The sequence below is a fragment of the Mesocricetus auratus genome, unplaced genomic scaffold (genome assembly GCF_017639785.1).
Source record: "Mesocricetus auratus isolate SY011 unplaced genomic scaffold, BCM_Maur_2.0 Super-Scaffold_15014, whole genome shotgun sequence".
Taxonomy (NCBI): domain Eukaryota; kingdom Metazoa; phylum Chordata; class Mammalia; order Rodentia; family Cricetidae; genus Mesocricetus; species Mesocricetus auratus.
Genome location: NW_024429186.1, coordinates 81,093,358 through 81,117,119, shown reverse-complemented (window position 1 = coordinate 81,117,119; position 23,762 = coordinate 81,093,358). Strand labels below are relative to the sequence as shown.

The 23,762-nt window shown below is 41.9% G+C and overlaps 1 protein-coding gene across 19 annotated transcripts in view; it reads right to left on the bottom strand.

Annotated features, from left to right (window-relative positions):
• Positions 1-23,762, bottom strand: part of Hdac9 (histone deacetylase 9) — an 888,277-nt gene that overhangs the window by 179,827 nt on the left and 684,688 nt on the right. For all 19 annotated transcript variants that reach the window (XM_040743251.1, XM_040743249.1, XM_040743250.1 and 16 more), the window contains one exon: positions 14,465-14,572. In XM_040743251.1, the coding sequence (XP_040599185.1) occupies positions 14,465-14,572 (108 nt within the window). The remainder of the gene's footprint in view (positions 1-14,464; positions 14,573-23,762) is intronic.

Sequence of the window (23,762 nt, the reverse complement as noted above, 5' to 3'; positions counted from 1 at the left end):
AGATCAGCCCTCTGTCAGATGTGGGGTTACCGAATATCTTTTCCCATTCTGTGGGCTGCCTTTTTGTCTTGCTGGCTGTGTCCTTTGCCTTACAGAAGCTTCTCAGTTTCAGGAGGTCCCATGTATTAATTGTTGAACTCACTGTCTGTGCTACTGGTATTATGTTCAGGAAGCTGTTACTGGTATTATGTTCAGGAAGCTGTCTCTTGTACCAATTCGTTCGAGGGTACCACCGACTTTCTCTTCTAAGAGGTTCAGTGTGGCTAGATTTATGTTGAGGTCTTTGATCCATTTGGACTTAGCTGTGGGAGTCTGCCTCTGCTTCCATCAGCCACTGAATGAAGGCTCTGTTTCCCAGACTCTCTGGCCATGGGATTGTAGGCTGGGACTCCCCAGATCTATGTCTAAAATCCATATATGAGGGAGTACATGCCATGTTTCTCTTTTTGTGACTGGGTTACCTCACTCAGGATGGTTTCTTCTAGTGCCATCTACACATGCCGATAGGCATGGATCAATCTACATTCTTCTAAATGCCAGCACCATTTGTTAAAGATGCTTTTTTTTCATTGTATATTTTTAGCTTCTTTGTCGAAGATCAGATTTTCATACATGTATGGGTTAATATCAGGGTGTTCAATTCGATTCCATTGGTCTACCTGACTATTTTTGTGCCAATACCAAACTGCTTTCAGGACTACAGCTCTATAGTAGAGCTTGAGGTCAGGGATGGTGATGCCTCCAGATGTTGTATTTTAGAGTAAGGTTGTTTTGCCTATCCTGGGTCTTTTGTTTCTCCATACAAAATTGTGAAACAAGACAAGGCTGTCCACTCTTCCATTCCTTTTCAATATTGTACTTGAAGTTCTAGCCAGAGCGATACGACAACAAAAGGCGATCAAGGGGATACAAATTGGAAAGGAAGAGGTCAAATTTTCACTATTTGCAGATGATATAATAGTTTACATAAATGACCCAAAGAACTCTACCAGGGAACTCTTACAGCTGATTAACACCTTCAGCAAAGTGGCAGGCTGCAAGATCAACTCAAGAAATCAGTAGCCCTACTACATACAGATGATAAAAGGGCTGAGAAAGAAATCAGAGAAACATCACCCTTTACAATTGCCACAAACAACATAAAATACCTTGGGGTAACGCTAACCAAACAAGTGAAAGACTTGTATCGCAAGAACTTTGAGTCTTTAAAGAAAGAAATTAAAGAAGCCCTCAGAAAATGGAAAGATCTCCCACGCTCTTGGATAGGTAGGATCAATGTAGTAAAAATGGCAATCCTGCCAAAAGCAATCTACAGATTCAATGCAATCCCCATTAAAATCGCAGCACAATTCTTCACAGACCTTGAAAGAACAATAATCAATTTTGTATACTATACAATATTTATATACTATACAATTTTTGGTGTTTTGAGGCAGGGTTTCTCTGTATTGTTTTGGAGCCTGTCCTGGAACTCTCTTGGTAGACTAGGCTTGGTCTCGAACTCGCAGAGATCCACCTGCATCTGCCTCCCAAGTGCTGGGATTAAAGGCGTGCGCCACCAATGCCCGGCTTACAATACAATATTTTTAATAAATTGAAATTTACAAAATGTAGCTAAAGCAGTGTTAAGAAAGAAACACATAATCCTGAAACATCTTTATTGAAAAAAACTGAAGTCTATAAACTAAGCTTCTTCAAATGCTGAAAAACAATCACTTTGAACTCAACATAAGTAGAAAAAAAAGAAAATACTGACGATCTAAGCAACAAAATAGAAAAGAGATAAAAGGGAATCTTGGCAAAGCAGAAGCTGCTGCTTCAAGATGATCTATGATCATCACAGCTAGGAAGAAAAGCACAGTATCTAGTCCACAGTCAGAACTTTGATGCTCTCAAAAAATGTTTATGTCATATGCTTCACTCATGACACAGAGTTTGTCCCCCTCAGCAATTCCCCATATAAAATATTCACATATGCCCAAAATGTTGTAGAAAAGGTATCTGGACAATTATTTTATTCATGAGAGATCCAAACAGAATTGAATCAATAAACTGGGTAATATTCATTCAGTACAATACTTAGCAATAAGTGCTAACAGGCTCCTAATGTATCAATTACATGAGTACATCACTGTAACACTGTGCTGAGAAAGAGAAGTCACAGAGAAACGTTAGAGGGTGGTTTCATATATTTATACATACATTATTAATCTAGTTGACACATACGTGAAATTCTATACCACATTAAAAAACATGTTTTTATGAGAAAATTCAGATGTACATTTGTCTCAACCTTGAGAGAACTTTGGGGAGATCTTTAGATATTTTACAATTTGTGGTATAGCTAGATATAGGCATGTTTAAAATGACATATAATCTTGGTTTGATTTCTGTTTCTGTGATAAAACACTGACCAAAATCAACTTGGGAGGAAGAATTGATTTGGCTGACATGTCCAGTCATGCCCATTATTGAGGAAAGTCAGGACAGGAAGTCAAGGCAGAAAGCCAGGGAAAGGAATTGAATGGAGGAACTTGATGTTTCCGTTCCACAGCTTGCTCAGTTTTCTTTCTTATACAACCCAAGCCCATAGCCCAGAGTGGTCTGGGCTCTTCCTCATCATCAATTATCACCAAGAAATGTTCCACAGACATGGCCTCAGGCAAATGAGAGTAATTTTTAGTTGAGGTTTCCACTTCCAAAGTGATTCTTGTTTGTGTCAAGTTGAAAAACACACATATCTAATTACATACTCTATGTAATTTTACTCAACATGTCTCATACTTTGACTCAAAAAGTGTTATCTACTCCTTCCATCTGAAGGAGTCTACATTGAATTGGACTGCTATAGTTAAACATCTTTTGTCACTCTTATGGAGAAATCAAACTGATAATGACTTGGAAATTCATCCTTACTGGCTAACTCCCATAGTGCTAGATGTTTCTATGCATATTACTGGGAGGTCTTACCACAAGGTTTTGAACCTTGTGAGCAATAACAACTGGCCTGACGAGTATGCCCACTGGCTCCATACTGGCATGAATGTTATGGGTGTAGCTAAATACTTTGATTGCATTTAAAGCTTGCTCCATAAGAAGGACTCATTAATTGTGGCAAAACCCTATGGCTGGATAGGTCATAGGCACTAAAGTAGAACATATATATATATATATATATATATATATATATATATATATATCTTTCAACTGTCACCATGAAGGCTTCTTTGTGCAATAGATGGTGACAAATAATGAGGTCCAAGAACTGGTCATGTGCAGAGAATCAGAGACCAGAGAATACTCAGCCCTGAATGGGATATCTATATCATTTCTGCCCCTCCTAGATCAGGAATACTCAGCCCTGAATGGGATATCTATATCATACCTGCCCCTCCTAGCTCAGGAATACTCAGCCTTGAATGGGATATCTATATCTAATCTGCCCCTCCTAGCTAAGGAATACTCAGCCTTGAATGGGATATCTATCATTTCTGCCCCTCCTAGCTCACGAAACATCATGGAAGAAGGCTACAAAACCCCGAAGTGTGGACATTTGCAGTGAAACAGTCTTTGCAGGACATGCCAGGGTTGTGGCACACATGAACTCACAGTGGCTATGACTGCATGCATAAGACCTAAACAACATCAAGCCAGACAGAAACTCAGCATGGAAGGAACTCATGCACTCTCACACCAATCTGAGCATCTCTTTGCAACTTATGGCTGCTGAGGGAAGGACAGTTGTCTCCAGGCATGGGGTCCCTCTATAAGCCTACCCATGCTCCCATAGATAGTACTGCATCCATATACATACAGGCAGCTAAACTTTCCTGGCCTATGATTTGTTATACTTTTGAATAGTAAAAATGTTGTTCCACTTTTGAAATAATAAAATTTTATTTTGATTAAAGCACATTTTATCAATTTCAAATGTTAGTCATATATAGGATGCATTTGTATAACTCAAAATAAAAGGTTTTCTCTTGTGTTTTCTAAAAAAACACAAAACAGAGAGACATCAAAGACAGGAAAATACCAAGAAATGATATCTGAAGAAACATCTAAAACCTATTAGTAATGGGGGATGACTTTATATATGTTTCTGCTATTGAGTGATGAATAAAACACTGATTGTCCAGTAGAAAGTTAGGAAATATAGGTGGGGATATGAGATGAGGAGAATTCTGGGGAGAAGACACAGAGAGTGAGCCATAAGAGAGATGCCATGTAGCTACCAGGAAGATAGGACCCTGGGCATTCTCCGATAAGATAGGCATGTGGAAATACACAGATTAATGGTTATGGGTTAATAATTAAGAGAGAGCTAGCCAATAAGAAACCACAGTCATTGGCCAAACAGTTTCTAATTAATGTAAGCCTCTGTGTGTTTATTTGGGACTAAATGGCTGTGGAATGAGGGGGGACAGAAGCTCCGTCTACATCCTGGGAAGAAAAAAAGTCCCAGAATAGAGGGGTTAATTAAGGGATTAACAAATCAAGGTAGGATGGAGGCGGCCATGTGGTTGACAGCCATCTTTGTTAGGGTTGAAAAAGAAGAATTTTGCCGTGTGACTCACTCCCCTCTTGATTAAAAGTGACCACATGACATAAGTCAAGCAAGGAAAAAACAACTCCTCCTAGCTGTGAGTTCAGAACCAGGGGATTTGCCCACTATTTTTGATCATACTAACAAGCCTCCCGCCTCCCCCTTATTGGCCTCAACACACAGTTCCTCATCTTCCTCTGCAGTCCCTTTCTCCCTTCTCAGTGACCTGACTGCACATTTGGTCAGGGCTGAGGCAGTTCTGGACCAGGACCCTGAATGGAATGACAATACCCCAGGGACTTCCCTGATCAGGATCAATTTGCAACTTGCCTCCTGCGTGGTCTGCACAAGGCCCCCCTAAAATGGTAAACTATGAAAAGTTTATCAAGAGGTCTTCCAGGATGAGCATGGTAACCCATCTCAGTGCCTAGATGGACTCACAAATGCCCTCCTCTTATGATATACCAGTCTGGATACTAAGAACACAGATGGAAAACAACTCCCTGGGACATGATTCTTCTCCCAGAGTGTTACTGATGTTAAAGTCTAACTTAAATGTTTAAAGGAAGAACCCCTGACTCCACAGGCAGAAGACTTAGTGGTGGCATTTAAGGTGTAAAAGGAGAGAGATGAAAAGGCGTGAAAACAAAAATACCTGATGTTAGCAAAGACCTTTCAACTGGTCACAGCAACTGCCCAGGCTCCTAAAGTCCAAGAATCTCCATGCCCCTGTTTCAAATGTACTCATGAGGGTCACTGGCTCGGGCCTGTCCAAACGCTTGTAAATCAGCCAGATCATGTCCAAGGTGCTATCAATAAGGGCACTGGGATGTTGACTGCCCCCATGTCCCTTGTAGATTAGGGATATTAGGTCTAGATGACCATTCAGCTAACCTCCTAGACCTGGCCATTGATGACTGAGGAGGCTCAGGCTCCCTTGACTCGACCACGGCCATCTCTTATTGGGAGCCTCAGGTAGATAACACAGTATCAGGGTGACCTATCTCTCTCCTTCTGGACAATGGAGCCACCTACGTAGGTCATCCAGTACCATCTTCACCACCTACTTCACATTCTAACAAACAAGGGTCTCCAAACACTCCCCACTCCCAGAGTTCTCTCTCTTCAGGTACCTTTGGTAGAGGACCCTACTCTTACAGCCATGCTCACATCTCAACATGTCAGACTGAATCAAGCACTCATCTGACTCTCCTACGGTATGTGTGGATCACTTGTTTCACCACATGGGCATACTCCCTGCAAGACCTTTTGGGGCCCCACCACATGGGCAGTTCTGCTTACTAAGACACCTGCCCTCTTCAGCTGCTTTCTCCTCCACCTGCTCTCAGCACTTGTCTCTCCCCTTCTTCTGGGTATTACTGTGGAGGTCCCTGCTTTCTTTACTTTTACTATTGAAAACTGTGCCAGGAAGCTTCACTTGACCTACCGGGCCCCCGTCCTTTGGAAAGGGATGCCACCCCTCTGTGGTTTGGGACATTGCTCTCTGACAGGTCTCTCAATCCATTTGGGGATGCCTTCAATTGAAATTCTTATTACCATGACACTTACTCCCTCTGGTCCCTTGTGACTCCTTTTGGCTCCTTCCAGAACTGTCCAACCTGCCCCTAGGAGCTCATGATCGGGGTTCTATCACCTTCCTTGCCTCCTTTATTCAGAGTTACCCATTCTGTCTTTCCTAGTGCCCTCCTGGGTCTGTATGCAGAGATTTCCTTGCCTGCCAAACAGAGCTGCCTGCTAAGCCCTGCGGCTTCCTTAAGCTCGTCTGGGCCTCAAAGACCTTGTCCCTTCTGTCTCAGCTCCATCCTGGAAGTCTCACAGCTTCCCCAAGCCTTCCTGGGCTTTTCTCTTTCCTCTCAGTTCCTCCTTGGTCCTACCTGGAGCCATAGAAACTCTTATCAGCAGAGTTAATTTTTCAACCCTTCCTCTCTTGCTCCACTCGAATTTTATTAAAGCCTCACTCTGTTACTCACACTATTGGCCTCAACACACTTCAGTGGCCTAAATTAACATGCTCGATGTTCAATTATGGCAACTGCACAAATGATCTAAAATCCTCTTATAGCTAAACTCGCTCTCTCTCCCTAGTTTCTTCCTAACTACAACTGTCCAGGATAGCTCTTACATATGAAGACCCCCTCCCACCTCTAATCAATAGCACTCTGAATAGAGTAGACATTGGTCTATATCATACCGTCAAAGGCCAATTCAGTTCCCTACAACTCCCTTATCCATCTCTCCTTCCCTGGCACTTACCCCCTATGTCTATTTTCTCTATTTTTGTATAAAAATTTCTGTCCTGAAAAAAAAAGAGTTTATGATAAAACTTAAAAAAAAGCAATGCTTTTTTAATAATGTATCTCACACTGGTTTTGCAATATAAGGGTAACCTATGTGGCATTAGCTTAAAAAAGACATGAAGGGGTCCTAGAGAAAAACTGGGACTTGGTATTGTGGCAGTAATGAAGTTCCTAAAGACAGCCCAGGAGAGACTATTGAGTTGCAGTAAGATTTGAGGGTCTAAGAAAGCAGATGTCTGAGGATACAGAAGCTTAAGACAGTTGTGGCAGTACAATAAAGTGTCTTAAGGCACGTAAATGAAAGTTCTGAAGGTACAAGAAAATGATTTAAGGTGAAGAAAGATGTTTCAGATTTCTTTCTCCTCTGTTGTTCTTTACTGCAGCTCCGGGCGATGAAACACTAATCACCAAACTCCACAGCCCCACATGGAGCTTATTGGAAAAGAGCAAAGCGAGGGGAGCAGGGAAGGGCAGAAGGGAACAGGCAGGAGGCCCTGCTTATACAGGGAACAGGAAGGCTTGAGAACGAGTCTCAGCAGTTGGGGCCATTGAAACTGGAGTCGTGGAGCTGCCCAGTTCCACGTGGTTTCTGCATGCAGAGTCTTGATGCAGTCACCTAACACATGCACAACGCAGCCATGCAACCTTTGACAGCTGTCCGTGAGGAGCAATCACTTGTCAAAGATGGATCCCAGGGTGAGGGAAGGTAGCCTACAGAAGAGCGATCCCTTGGCAGGGAGAGGGAGGTTCCTTAGGGAGAAGGCCCAGCCCAGGAGAGGGCAGAGCTGAGGAGAAACCATGGAGAAGAGAGGAGTTGGGCACAGGAATAGGGTCAGGTTGTCCAGGACCCAGGGAGAGGGAGAAGCCAGGATATTAACACCTCCCAAGCTATTGTTATGATTTCAACAGTTCAGGAAACCTGTTCTTAATGGTTCTGCCAGAGCATCCTTACCCTGCAGGGCAACCGCAGGGCTACAGAATCTTCAGGGGTTAGATTCCCTAACAGCAGAAAGAGGTTGTCTTTGTCTCCTTCTCAGGGAACAGTGTTGCTTCTGTGTTAGTCATGTATAGAAAAAGACAAGCTCTGATAGCTCCAGATGGATCTCCAAAAATGTAAGAAACAGCTCCGTGCATCTGGCTCATTGACAGTTCAATATAGAATTGGATACTACACTTTTTAACCCCTTTCTTCTCCTTTTCTTAATTCTACTAGCCGAACCTTGTGTTATAAGCTTCTTGTCTAAATTTCTTCAGCAAAAGACTGAAAAGATTTCTAAGAACTTTAATCAGTTGCTATTACAGGATCACCAGCCCCTAGCTACAGAGTCATAGGCCAGTGACTTCTAATTACACCCGGATGGTGAAGCTCCAGCTTGCCGAAAGGTTTTGACTCCCCCCCAGTTCAACAGGGAGCAGTCTAATGATAACATTGTCCCCCTTTCCATGACCTGAATGTTTATCAGTGATAAACTGGAAAGGGGGGAATGTAAGCTCCTTGAGCCACACTCCTCCAAGGACCTCCAACTGCCAGGTTCCACCCACAGAACACTCCAACTGTCGTAACTGCTGAACCCTGTGCCCCACCCTACAGAGTAAAAAGCCCAATCTCTGGACATGAAATCCAACTAGTCTCCACTCTGGAAAACCCTGTAAAGCTCCACCCCTTCCCAAGAAACTCTCTATAAGCCCCGGATCCTTTTCAGTTTGCTGCCATTTCTCACCTGAGCAAAGGCAACCTTCTTTTTCCCTCCTGATAAATCTCTTGTGTGAGGTTTGCTCTGTGGTGTGACTTTGTGTTTCCCTCCCGATAAATCTCTTGTGGGAGGGTTTGTTCTGTGGTTTGACTTTGTGGTATCCCTTGGCTCCCCACTGGCAGGATAGCTTTCCATCTGAGCTACAATACTTAAAGGGGTGAAGGAGGGAGGGAATACCTATCTAACCAACCAGCCGATCAGCTGAATCAACCCCTAATCAATGGGTTGAGAGATGTCACACATAGGGAAAGGATCGGTGGATCTGAGAAAGAAGGGAGGATGGGGGAAGGGAGAGTAGGAGGAGTGGAGGGAGGGGAGACCGCAAGAGGGATGTATTTCATGAGAGAAGAATAAATAAGAGTGAACATTTAAAACAGTATCTCTGAACTTTAGGGCCCTACCTCTCTGGGACTGGAGGGCTTACTACAGTTGACAATTGCTTTGTTTGATGGTTTTCTGAATTACTTTTATAAAGTTTATTTTCTATGCTTTATGTAACATCGACTTCTGCTTTGTTAGCTAAATGGCCAGGTAATGCTTAAGCCTTTGTGTGGTCACCACATGTATATAAGTGTGTTAGTGTATACATTCAGTATCTATTTGGGCAGGTAACATTGGCATTCACTTCCTCTTTGAGTAGAGACTACAGGGCCTCTGTATGTCTTTCCTGAGCTTGAATAGCACCTTGGGCTCACAAAGCCATAGCCTGTCATGCATGTAGCCTGCGGCCTACTCTTTACCATGCAGTTGTCCATTTTGGGTCCCAACCCCCACGGGGTCTCTGTGAGTCACTGGTCAGCCAACAAGTGCATCCTGTTTTCCAGTCCAAGTACATCCTGTTTTCTAGTTCTGGCTTATTGTCCTGGCCTTGCCCCACTGACATCAACATCTAGCATGAGGAAAACACAATCTCTTCCACCTGGGGTTTTGGCACTGTGCTGTAAGCCTGTATATAAAACTGATCCCTCTCTACAATAGAGACCTCTTAGCACCTGCAATAAACACACACACACACACACACACACATTCTCTTACAATAAAGATACATACACGCAATCTCACAGCACAAACAACTGTCTTGTCTTTCATTTTCAGATACCTCAGACTTGCTCGTAGCGCGGACACCACAAGAGCACACAAAGCATCTTGATTGCATCCTAGTTTTCCAGTAAATGCTTCCAAGAGAGAGCTTTAACACTGGGTGATTCCCACACAAGTTTAAGCAAAGATAGCTTTACACGTGGATCTTACAGGGAAGAGCCAGATAGAACAAATAAAGACAACTCTCCGGCAACTTTTGTTAACTTCTAGGGCTTTGAAAAAAAAATCATGGGTAGATTGTTATTTTATTGCCTTTTGAATTTAGAAGTGCTTTTTTTGTCCTTTAAAAAAGATTTTTTTTTACTTGATGTGTTTGAGTGTTTTACCTGTATATTTTGTTTAACCTGTATATTTGTCTGCTCATCAAATGAATGACTCTTTCCTCAGGAGTCCAAAGATGATATCTGATCTCCCGGAACTGGGGTGACAGGTGGTTGTAAGATGTTACTTTGGAGCTGGGAACCAGATCCAGATCCTCTTAACAGTTGTTGGTCTTAACTCTAACCCATCTAGCCCCATCTTGTCTTTTCATATGTGTTGGGGAAGTCCTGTGCATTTGCCAATAAAGCACTGTCTGGCCAATAGGGAATCTAGATATGAGGGACTAGGAGTCCAGAAGGACTCTGGGTAGGAGAAACACAAGGAGATTCAAGATGTAACCACCATGGGGTAGGAAGCCCGGAACTATTCTCCGGTAAGAGAAATACTTAGATTAACAATTATGGGGTAATTACTTAAGTCAAAGCTAGCCAGTAAGAAACAAGCAAAGGCCAACAGCTTCATAATTAATATAGCCTCCTGTGTGTTTATTTGGGACTGATGCGGCTCTAGAACCAGGCTGGCGGGAAGGCTTCTCTCAAAGAAAAAGCTTCTCTTTACACATATGTTCCAGATAATTCTAACAATAAAAGTAGACATAGGCAATCTACTTATGCTACAGGGAGGCTGTAATGCAACAGTTGGAAGAAAACAGAGGGTTGTGAAGTTTATAGACTCTATTAACAGTGTACAGGATCTTAAGTGGTTGGTTGAAATCTTTCAGGAAGTGTCCTACCAGAGATGTTTATTTCAAGGGGACTCAATGAGCATGGGGGAGGGGTACACTCCAAGCAAACTGGTCTTAGTAGTTACTCAAAGAAGGGTCTTCATGGCAATATAACTTTGCAATGTGCACTCAAACATGACAGAAATCATCTGACACACAATCAGATATTTAGTCTTTATGTTATCATTTTAGAATATATTGTGCAGCCAGGTGCTGGTGGCACATGCCTTTAATCCCAGCACTTGGGAGCCAGAGGCAGGTGGATCTCTGTGAGTTCGAGGATGGGCTGGACCGACAGCCTCCAAAACAATACAGAGAAACCTTGTCTCTTAAAACAAACAAACAAACAAAAAAAAAAGCATTGTGCAGGCAGTTCAAGCATATGTAGCATTTTCAAAGTATCAAATTGCTACAGGAATTCTTAAAAGATACTTACTGGTATTTATTTAATGAGATGAGCAATGATTAACTTTTAGAGATATTTCTATATTCCGTGGATATTTTATAAAATGCCCTATAGAAATTTATTTTGAGACAATTATTCTTCTGGTACCAAACATTCCAACACATTCAGAGAGTCTGTCCCTTGGTACTAGAAACCTATTTGGGGATCTGTAGATTTGAAGAAATATGCATGTATGTGTGTGTTGTTAAAAACCCAGGAAGCTTGAAATGTCTCATAATTTCCACTCCACTCTGCTGATTATTTCCATTCTGTGCTAAAAATATACAATTTACAGCTATAGCTCGCTGCACGTGTTATATTTAAATGTTAATTCAAAGCCCTTCCCCTTTGCTGGATTCATTCTTACAATTCTTCTGGTTTATTAGTTTCTCCAAGCAAAAAGACAGAACCTCTCAGCAGTGTGGTAGGCAGTCAAGGTCACAGGCAGCTTCAGGGTTGACCCGAGTTCTTTTATCTTTGTTGTCTTTCTTCTTTAGTGCAGTCTAATCAGCTTTCTGTCCTTCGCAATCCCTGTGGTCCCCCTGCACCTCTTTTCCCAATTCCCAACATACCCAACCCCACTATTCCTAAATAAAGCTCTTAATTCTTTTTACATTTTCCAAGATAAATTAGCACTATCTTAAAATAATATTTTGCCACATCAGTGGTATTCCATTAAAGTTTAGACTTTCTAGGAATATAAGTAAAATGTGTGAGAACTGAATACAAACATCAACAACAACAAAAAATGATCAAAAAATGGTGGGGTTTTTAATTCTTTTTTTTTCTGTTCCTTTGGTATTTATTATCGCCTTGGTGTTGCTTGCCAATGTCCTAACATAAGCATCTCCATTTCCTTCTTGGATCAGGGTGTAGTGAACCCATATGCAACACCACCCTTCACCAGCAAGTCCACCAGGCTGGAAAATGGCCGCTATGACAGTTGAAATGGAGCAACCTTCTGGCTGACTAGGGGTTCACAAATGTGGCTCTAGCTTATGATTTGAATTCTCACTGTGTCTACAAATCATTTTTGGTTTCTGCATTTCTGGTGTGATTTTCCTCTCCCCAAATCAGTAACCGTCAGGGGTTCATTATGCCTGTCATCATCCTATTATGATCCTGTCTATCTTGAATTTTCTTTCTCTGTGTTGTTCTTGACAACCAGAAAGATAACTTTAAAATCTGAAACGTTCACCAGTACAAGGTGAACTTAGATTTGAAATGTGTGCTGATTTTGTATGCTGAAGGTACATAACTGAGATTCAAGTCTGCCTTCCTTCCTTGCAAACAGCTTCAGTGTCAGCACTGTGAACGACTTTCAGCCTCCTCAGTCTTGCTTAATGCTAGGTCAGGAAACAAGGCTAGAGAAACTAAATAATGTTCCACAAAAGATACTGGAACAGCAGAGCCCTTTTTTCTACCCATTTTACTTTTTAAAAAAAAACCGTGTCTGCTGACTGTTTAGCAAAGAGGAGAAAAAAGCATCTGTAGGAACTCTTGTTCTTAATATAAATAGTCCATGTTAGTACAGCTGGTGGTCAGTGTGTCCGTAGTGCACTGTGTTGACACATTATTTGTAACTGGTCATCTGAAGTGACTACCTGTGAAATACAGAATTCAATTTTTGTTCCATTTTCTTCATTCATAAATTTGTAAATTCTCCATAGCCTGAGGATGGACAGTCATGATTTCCTTAACTATAAGCATTCTAATTCACGAGGCTTCTAAATTATCAATTAAACCATCTAAAACTTAAGGCAATTAGAAATTGTGAATACAAACATAAAAATTCCATTTTACATCAAGTGGGGGGATGGCAACAACACAACTGAAAAAATTGGAATATGTAGTTAGAGTACTATTGCTTGCTACTTAAATCCTTTTGAAAACAAGACCCTCAAATATTCTTTAAGTATGTTCACTCATTATAATACATGATGTCACTTGAATAATTATCCCAGAGGCATTATATGAGACAGCAAAGCCTGTCCAGAAAGCAGAATCCCTCTGACCTTTTAATTTATTATTTGCAAAAATAAAGCCTGAAAATTAACCACTACATTCATTAATAGACCCATTAACCCTCCAGATAAGCAGTTAGTGCCCTGAGGCTAAGTCTTGTCAAATGTACACATGCATTTCTTTTTAAGCAACAAAATCCCATAACCTAACACATCCAAAGCTTATTTCTATAAATTCTGATTTTTGGGAAAGATGACACCATGGTTTTCAGTGCCACCCTACATTTTAAATCACAAGATTCAGGTATAATTTGAATAAAAATAATCATTGAACATTAAGAAAAACAATTCCATTTAGATTTTATCTGAGATTTAAAAACTCACAGTGCATTTGTTGCTGGTCATAATACATTCCCCTCAAGCCTCACAATTGCTGAAAATACCAGATCAATCACCATTCCAGATCACATTATGAAGTGTGTGAACTAGTGCATTAAAAAACTATGTTAGCACCAACAAAGTTTATTGGGGTAGCTACATTCAAGACACACATGGCATACCTTTAAATAGCACTGTTAAAATACCAAATAAAATGTCAGTGTCTGTCAGGGCTCTGGCTTTTATAAATTGTTTAGACTGGAAATGTTGGGGTTTGGACATTGTTCTTTTCATATGATGTAGAAAAGAAGAGGCCATAAAAAGCAAAGAACAGTAAAGCATAGCTCATTTTTGAAGTTCCTTCATGGAAAAACATACTCTGGTTCATCACCCTCCCAATCAACAGTTTCCTCCCAATCCTTCGGTCTGTGTTGACTTTCTCCCCCTCCTCTCTCTGGGTGGTATTCTGAGCTTAAACATACTACTCAGTAACTGTAGTATTTAAGTCACTTCAAAAGAGAATGTTGGGACAGCATCACATATTTTACACACACACAGGCACACGCATGCACACAGACACACGCACACACATGCATATAGAGCACTTGCTATTTTTAACATGGACCAAGGTTTTGCTCACCTTGTCTACAGTCTTACAAATATACCAGTATGCTCTGACTACAGAACATTCCGGGAGGAGGAAGGCCCTTCAAGCAGGATGGCAGGCGCCCACGCACAGAGGAGTGTGGGCACAGAGGAGTTCTGCTCACAGCTCAGGGGCCATCGCCTTGCCCTCCTCCCAACATCTCTTCCCTTTGTTAACACACGACACCCCCCACATTGCCCAAACAACAACATCTCTGTTTCAGCGTCTTCTCTGGATTTCCCACACTTAATGCAACCCAGACCTCACCTTCAGCTCTCCTGAGGCCACTCTGGAAGCCAGCTCAATGACACAGCCAACAGCCATGCGTGCAGCACCGGACGAGTGCAGCTCGTTCCAAATGGTGTCACTGTCCACCTGAGCAAACAGGCAGCAGGGTCCAAAGAAGGAGAGAAAAGGAAAAGAGAAGAGAAGGGTGAGAAGGGGGCGGGTGGGGGGAGGGGCAGAGAAAGCGAATCTGTAAGGAAGAGTTGGCAGGCGAACCACCTATGTGCAGTAACATTAGTCTTCAGTCCTGGCCGGCTGAAAAGGCCTTGTGGACATAGCTTTGCGCACACGTTTTCTCTGCACTGGCTTCTCCAATGGAAACACATTCCTGCCATGCCTCATTGCCATTCCCTGTTTAGATTTCTCATTACAAACAGGCCGGATCTGGCTTAGGTACAGGCCTGCTAGAAACCAGGCCCCAGCAGTAGGTAGAGCGAAAACCAAGAGCACTTAGTTAGACATAAAAATCGGATTTGCAAGTGCTGGAGGAAGAAAATGCCATTCTGACTGCAGGTTTATCAGGGGCCAAAGACACGGTTGAGGCAGGGAGCAGTAGCAGGCCTTGAGGAGGAAGTAGTAACCACAGCTCAGCCCCAAGAGCGGAAGGGGCTTGTGGACCTCACACTTAGAAGTTAGAGGGGTCTGGCTGAGGAAGGAGAGGCTCATTCTTCTAGTACAGGTACCCTTTGAGGCTGCCTTCGGTACAGGCTGGTTCTGCATCATGGAAGCATATCTTAGCATTGTTTTAGAAAATGCCCTTGGCTCTTTTCCACACACATACAATAATAAGAATTTATACATTAACAATATTAAGCATGCAGTAGTAGTGGTTTTAGTTATGTGTGTTGCATATCTTATGTATGTAGTATTTCAAAATAATGAAATGTCAGCAACAAATGGCAGATAGCTCTGACCTCAGATCTCAAGAGTGGTCAATCTTCTCAAGTGTTAAGAAATGAGATTAACTGTTTGTGAATGTAAATATCAAACCTTTGCAAATGGGCCAAAGAGAGGATTTCCTGGGCAAAAACAAGCCTTTGCTTTAGGAAGTTGAGAATAAACTTAAGGCCCAGTCACATGGGGAAACAAAATTAATTAAAATAAGGTATATGCACAAAGTGATAACTGGTTTTTTGAGTAATGGCACATGTATATGTTTTTCTCACACTGCCATTATTCTCATACAGCAAGTTGTCAAAAATAGATCCATAACACAGTCATTTTGTTCTCAAGGAGTACTGGGCACACGGGTGTTCAATGGATGCTTGAGGTTCCGACCCCTATCCAAACAACCGCGACCCCCAAGTTGTGGATAAGGAATAAAAAAGCATGAGCTATATAACCATGCAGATAAGCATAAACATACACAGAGAAAATAAAGTCATTGAAACAGGATGGCTGTGAAGAGAGAAGCTTTTAAAGCCAGTCTGTTAGGGGAGACATAGTAGACTTATTATTAGGCCTGAGTTACATGGGGCCACTAATTAAATTCTCTGGGCTCTGATTTGCTTATCCACGAAGCTATCTTGAGTATCATCTGACAGCTCAGAGGTTAACAGCACATACTGTTCTTCCAGAGGATCTGAATTTGGTTCCTGGTAACCCCATGGCATGTATTCACACAAACACACAAAGGCAGAGAAAACAAATTTGGAATACCATCTGCATATGATTGTTCCAAGGCTGAGTAAGGAGGGCATAAACAAAGGGTGGTTGCTTCTATTTCAGCCTCTGTTACACCTGTACAACCCCGGGGACAACTGAGCTCTAGGAAGTGATGCGTGGCCCACTGTTGACTCTGTGTCACATGGTTTATATTCAGTTCTTACATTACTGCACACCTCCTGCTGTGACAGTAACGTCCACATGAATGAGAGCTTGAACTGAGAAGTTAAATAAAGGTGTATCACTGAATCACAAAGCACCTATCTGGCCTGACTTACCACACAGATTCTAAGCACCTTGTTTGTTACATTTGGGCTACCCAAGCATTACTTGTTTCTATATATTCTTAAGGCAGTTGGAAATTTCCTCCTAAAAATGTACAATATTCCATCGGGTTAGCATATTAACTGTTGCTGAGTGCTGGTGGTAGTGCAGTGGTGTATGCATTTAATCCCAGTGCTCAGGAGGCAGAGGCAGATGGATCCATGTGAGTTCAAGGGCAGCATGGTCTAAAGAGTGAATTCCAGTTCCAGGACAGCCAGAGCTACACAGAAAAACCCTATCCCCCCCCAAAAAAAAAGAAAGAGAAAGAAAAAAAAGAAAGAGAAAAAGAAAAAAGAAAGAAAAAAGCAAAGAAATAGTATTTGTTATTTCAACTGAGAATAATGTTAGATTAGCCACAAGATTAAAAGACTTTAGGTTACCACAGATACTTTTGTGTGAAACCCTCCAGCCTAGTCACACCTCTTCTGTTAGTGTTAGTGGATATAATAATAGTTGTGATGACAGCTTGATTTCGATTTAACTAACATCAGTCTTGCTTCTACTGTGAGTTGTAATTTGGGGATATTTTTGTAATAAAGACATGGCTATTGTTCTCAAAGCATGGTCAATACATTCTTGAGACTTTAGTACTTACATCCATGGTTTTGCTTATCTCCAAACACATCCTCTTTTAGAGATCTATAGGATTTATCACTCATTAATTTATTCATGCTGAAGTATATAGAACATTTAAGTAAGAACTACTTGAAGCTCTGTTTTAGGTACAGTTTGTAATTGATAAAAATGAACAAGTTTTGCAATATACTCTGATCACTGGCTTTTAGATTCATGAGTAGGCTTCTTTTACTCGTGATCCAGCTGTGACACAGCTGGGTAATTTACACAGTACAAGTGCATTTGCCACAATTAGTTTTGGGGATGTTCTCACACAACTTTCCCTTGTATTCAGGTCCAATGCTTAGAAGGTCACTTGGCCTACTAGGTGAGGAACCCATTTTTCTAATTTAATTTACTGTTAATTATTTTCTAAATGCTTATTAATTACTATTATGGGTTTTGGATTAAATATTAATATTGATGGAGTTTCAGAGATAGCAAGATTCTATGCCAAACATTGGTTCAAAAGTCTATTTACAAACACATTCCCATGGCATTATGGTTCCAAATGGTGTTTCAGGGTCGAATTAGCTACGAAACACATCTCGCATGTATTTCCACATCTTACAAGATCTCCCAAAGCATAATTAGATACCATGGTGGCAACAATAACTAGTTAGCAAGACCTTGATGGGATTATTAACTCTGGAATCACAGTTCTTCCATACATATGAACTCTTGTTCATCCATCAACTTACTGATGAGTGCATGTTTGTGCATGTGTGTGTGTGTGGCATGTGTGTATGTGCACTGGATGCATGTATTAGTGGTCAGTAGTTCAGGAGTCAAAAGGGAGATTAGGCTTAAAATGGAAAAACAATGTAAGGCCAAAGACACTAAGAACAGAACCATGTGAATATGAATTAAAAAAATCATAGGAAGTCAGAAATCAGGGTCTGTCACCAGGGAGCACAGCTCCAAAGTCAGGAGACCAGGAAAAAACCACTTATATAAGGAATCGGGTTGCTGTGGAAACTTGAGTGTTCAGAGAGCATGGGGTTTCAAGAACGGCACCCAAATGTCACCTCCAGAGAAAAACCCAAGAGACTAAGCTATTGCTTGAATAGGTTTAAACCAACCATAGTTGGTCGTAAAATGGAAGTTTCAGCCTTGCAGTGATGACACATGCCTTTAATCCATGCACACGGGAGGCAGAGGCAGGCAGCTACTTCTCTGTGAGTCTGAGGCCAGCCTGGTCTAGTGGTGGAGTTCCAGGGCAGCTTCCAAAGCTACACAGAAACCCTGTCTGGAAAAAAAGGAAAGATTTTTACCTGAAAGGAAGGGTTGAAAGTAGGAGAGACTGAGGTATTCCTAATTGGACAGGTAAGTGTAACTGGGAGAGAGAGGAAAAATGTCCATTTGGCACTGTTGAGGCAGCAAAGACAGGCTTCTGTCTTGCTTTTCTTTTTAGTTTTTCTTGTTTATTTTGAGGCACAGTCTTGCCATGGATGTTGGGTTGACCTGGAAATCACAAGTCACCTGTTCAGCCTCCCAAGTACTGGGTTTAGAGTTGTCTATCAAAATGCCCAGCTTTAGCAGTGTGATCTTATTATTATCAGGGTTAATTTTGCATTGCTGTGTATTGAATGCCCACCATCAGCAATGCTCTACCACTGAGCTGCATCCTCAGCCTTTATCTCGTTTTCAAGGTCAGAAAACTCCTTGGCTAGCTCCCAAGGGAAAATATTTATCCCAGGTTGTGAATGAGTCCCAAAAGGCTAGTTTATACACAAAGATAAGGGGGTATAATTGTGTATTACAGCTAAGAGAACAATACTCAAATTACTATCCTCCCAATTCCTCTGTATCATTTACCATCATTTCTTTGGTATGTCATTTTAATACATATTTTAGTTATATGTCACTTTTGACATATTTCCTTGAGTCACCTCACCCTGTAGACCATGCTGGCCTCCAGCTCAGAGATCCATTGCCTACCTCTGCCTCCCCTGGGATGAAAGCCATCGCCACCACTGTTCAGCAAGTAGCTCATCCGTTGCTACATTGCTTTTGGCAGGGTATTTCAGCAATAGGAAAGAAGCAAAGAGATTTGCTGAGAAAGCATTTGCTTTGGGATGAGGAGCCTTTGCCCCACACAGGAGGAATGCTTAGCAGGTAACAGATGCAATGACAGTATGCATTCTGGAGATGTGTCTGCTTAGCAACGTAGCAAGACAGAAGATTGTAAGGCAAACAGTGACTTAGAAAGTCACAAGAATGTCCCTGTGTTATAGCAAAAGAAATACTTAAGCAAAAACTAACACAGGTAAAATATTTACTCTTTGAAAAGTGAGTATGACACGAGAGTGGTGGCATCAGTGTCTAAGCCTGGACCCTGACAGAAGCAGAGGCCATACTCCCTACTTCACCAGGGGCCTCAAGCTGAAGGAACACAGAAGGTCTGGAAACAGAATCTCACCCACTCGTCACAGTACTGAGAGGATAAACGTCAAGGCGGGTGTGGGGGATGGATGGAAAGTCCTACCTCCAACCTGGACCCATGGTTCATGTCTGTCAGTGCCTGAGGCTCTTAAGTAAGTAGGAGGGTGCTATCTATAAGGAATTCTAGTAGGAGAAAAAGAAGAAGCCAACTGTGGAAACTCATGAACTCTAGACCTACAGTCGTGGAGACCCCAGGGGACCGACCTAGGCCCATTATATGTGAGAGACAGTTGTGAAACTTGGACTAGCTGAGGGGCCCCTGGCAGTAGGGCCATGATACAAACCTGATACCTGAGCTAGCTTGTTAGAACCTATTCCCTATGGTGGGATGCCATGTCAGCCTTAATGCATGGGGGACGGGCCTCACCCTGCCCCAACCTATTGTGCCAGACTATGTTGACTCCTCATGGTAACCCTTACCCATGAGGAGGCGTGGACTGGGGATGTGCTGGGGAGGTGAGGGGGTGGGAGGAGGTTTGGGGGGGAGAACTGTAGTTGGAATGTAAATGAAACTAAAAAAATGGCAAAAGAAAACAGAGAAACAAAGTAAAAGCCTGTAAAGAACTAAACAATTATTTTAAGAAACAGCCCAAGCCAGACATGGTGTGGCCCTCACGTCTAATCTCTGCACTTGAGAAGACAGGAGGATTGGTGTAAATTCAAGGCTACCAAGCTGTGGACTGAAACTCAGCCTCCAGAGAGCCGGTAGTGGTGGACCTAAACAGGAGGAGCACTGGCTGCTCTTCCAGAGGAGCTGCTTCAATGCTCAGCACCCACATGGTGGCTCACACCTCTCTGTAACCCTAGTCCCAGGGGATCTGATGTCCTCTTCTGAACTCCACTCACCAAGGTAGCAGGCATGCACACATAGACATATATGAAGGTAAAACATCTATAAAACCCATGTATGTTATACATTATATATTACACATATAATAAAACAATAAATTGTGTCACTATACCTTAAAATATAATACATACATACACACATGTATGCATACACACATGCATGCATACACACACATGCATACATGCACATGTAAACAAACAAGCCCAGCTACTACTCCCTAATACTGTCAGTGTCTGGGAGGATAGCATGTCCCAGTCTTTGTGAGTTAAGTAAATGTAGGATTACAGGGTGTAGGACTGCAGTAAAGTTCCCTAGGGAGCCTGGAGAGTTGGCACAGGCCTCATTCACTCACAAGACAGCAGAACATGACCCAGAAAATACACAATAGAAAACAAGTATGGGGTGTCTGTGTTCTCAGCAACACCTCTATATCCACTCCTCTGAAGTTCTTTTGTTCTTACTATTTGAAAGTAAAGATGTCACTAATCACGGTGGTGGTTTTCAGCTAACAGGTATTGAGACCTTATTGTGATCTTTGATGTGATATTTGAAGTGTTTAAAGCTTCTACCTATTTTAACTTGTAAGCTTTCCAGCCATCGCTGATGTAAATACTATTATTAAGCAGATCCAGTTTGGCTGTGGTGGTCATACCTTCAATCTCAGCACTAGGGAGGCAGAGGCAGGAAGATCAAGGCCAGCCTGTTCTACAGACCGAGTTCCAGGACAGCCAAAGAAACTCTGTCTCAGAAAAAGGAGGAGGAGGAGGAGAAGAAGAAGAAAGAAGGAAAGAAAGAAAAAGCAGATTCATAAACAAAGTACATGCAGGTGATTCTATTACTAAATAGGGAAACTGCAAGGAGGGCTCAGGAGAATGGCGTGCTTACCAAAATCCAAAACATGAAACATGAGTTATTAAAAGCAGATTCTAGTCACATTTGCAGAATCTAAAGAGTTTCTAATTAAATAAATTCTCTAATACCCATGTAGCTTATGTTTAAAATAATTTTACTTTACCCTGTCAAGACTACTAAAATATTTTTTTAATCAAATGCTTTTAGCAAGCTGAACCTGGCATATTTTGGTGTTTCTTATGTTTATTTTTTTATCTATTTACATATTTAATTATATTTGTCAATGTTCTAGAGTCGTGATTCTCAGTACAGTTGATTCTACTTTTCCAGGCTATCTGTTGAGCTCTTGAGACACATGTCTTGTTGTTATGACTGAGGAGCAGGTATGCTAGTGGATTCTGATGGGAAGGAGGTAGGAAGGATGTGAAACGTCCAACAGCCACAGGACAGTCCTGATGCAAACTAATGCAGCTACCTGAGGCTCTTAAAATAATCACAAACGTATTGTCCGTAAGATTTTCAACTGGATACACATAGGAAGGTAATACAAATGGAATCAACAAACAGCAGGGGAGAGAAAGCCCAAACTAGACATCTCTCACCACCAAATGAAACCTCTGGTGTCATAAATGGGTTATATCTAATTGAACTGTTGGCAAAAGTGCCCTAAGAATACCCTGGACAAAACAGATATTGCCAGGGCCATTAGATGCTCGTCACAAGCAGATGGTAAGTCTTTATTGTTGAAGGAAACATCTGAACCACTCACTGAACACAGAGAAGTTGAGCTGGTTCCTACCTAGAGCCTTTGCCCCTACTGACTAGTGTTCATGGTACAAAAAGGTACTCTGCACACTACCAGAGTAAACATCAACTCAGATACAAAGGCTTTAAGCCACAGGAGTGACCCACGTGAAAGACAGGTTGGTACAATAGTGGCATGAAGTTTGTGTGAGTAACCAAATATCTGATTGGCTTAAGGTCCACTCCATGAGATGGAAACCAAACCCAACATTTCTTGGGTGACTGAGAACCTGAGTCTCCATAGGCCAGGGACCAAGGGGAAAAACAATACTCCTGGTCTGCTAAGGAAATGTAGCAACAAAGTGACTACTAAGGTCCTTCTTCAGTGATCATAGGTCAGAACCTTGCTCAATCATTTGTCAGAGAGGCGTCCTCCTGTATAAGGTGAGAACAAACACAGAGCCCCAGAGACAATACACAGAGAGTGAGAGACCTTAGAACACTCAAGACCCAACAAGGATGCCTCCAGTCTCTCCCCTCAGGGCCCAGGAAACTTTGAGGAAAGGGAGGCAGGAGTGTAAGAGCCAACGGGAATGGAGGACAGCAAGAAGCTAAGGCTTTGTAGACTCCACAGGGCTGGTACACAGGAACTCTCGGAGGTTGTGGCATACTGCGCATGGCCTGCATGGGTATGCACCTGATAGCGCCCTAGAGCTGAAAGGAGAAGACACATACCCTAGCCTCAATCTCTAACCTAGAAGGCATCTCCAGTGGACAACTGCTCAAAAAGGACAATGTAGTTTTCTTCAAAGGAGTATTACTAGGTACAAACCACACGTGAGTTAAGTCCCATGCCCAGCAGTAGATGACCAGCACAAAATGAACTCAGTGATAGCTTTGGATGTTTCATAATTGATAGGGGATGTCCTTCTGTATGCTGTGAATATATGTTTCTCTTTTTGGTGAATAAAGCTGTGTCAGCCAATGGACAGGCAGGATTTAGCAAGGTAGGCAATCCAAACGGATAGAGAATCCAAACCACGTCATGTGGTTTTGGAGGAAGCAAGGGACCCGGGCATCACCAGTGAGCCAAGACAATGTGGAGATACACAGATTAATAGAAATAGGTTAATAATTAAGAGAGAGCTAACCAATAAGAAGCCTGAGCAATAGGCCAAATAGTTTATAATTAGTATAAGCCTCTGTGTGTTTACTTGGAACTAAAAGCTGCAGGATTGGGAGGGACAGAGACCTCTGTCTATACATAATGCTTTGAGCTTTTTTTTTAACCTTATAGATGTTTTACTTATACATTATGATTTCTGATTTTGTGTTTTATGGAATTTCTGTGTGAGCAAAAGTGTGTCTCTGTATTTGTATGTGTTTCTTGTGCTTTATCTTTGGCTCTTTTCTCCTGTTTGTTTTGTCTTATTATGGCTTATTTGTTTGTTTTTAATTGCTTGATTGTTTTATAATGAGAGATAGAAAGGACTTGCCAGGGGTGGTGCATGCTTTTAAGCCCAGTACTCAGGAAGCAGAGGCAGGTGGATCTCTGAGGTCCAGGCCTGCCTGGTCTACAGAGCATGTTTCAGGGCAGCGACTCTACGCAGAGAAACTCTGTCTTGACAAACAAAAACATCCCCCTCTAAAAAACATGAATAATAATAAATAGTACTTAACTTTTGGGGCTGGAGACACATCTCAGTGGTTAAGAGCACTAACTGTTCTTCCAGAGGACCTGGGTTCAAATCCCAGCAACTACATGGCAACTCACACTTGTCTGTA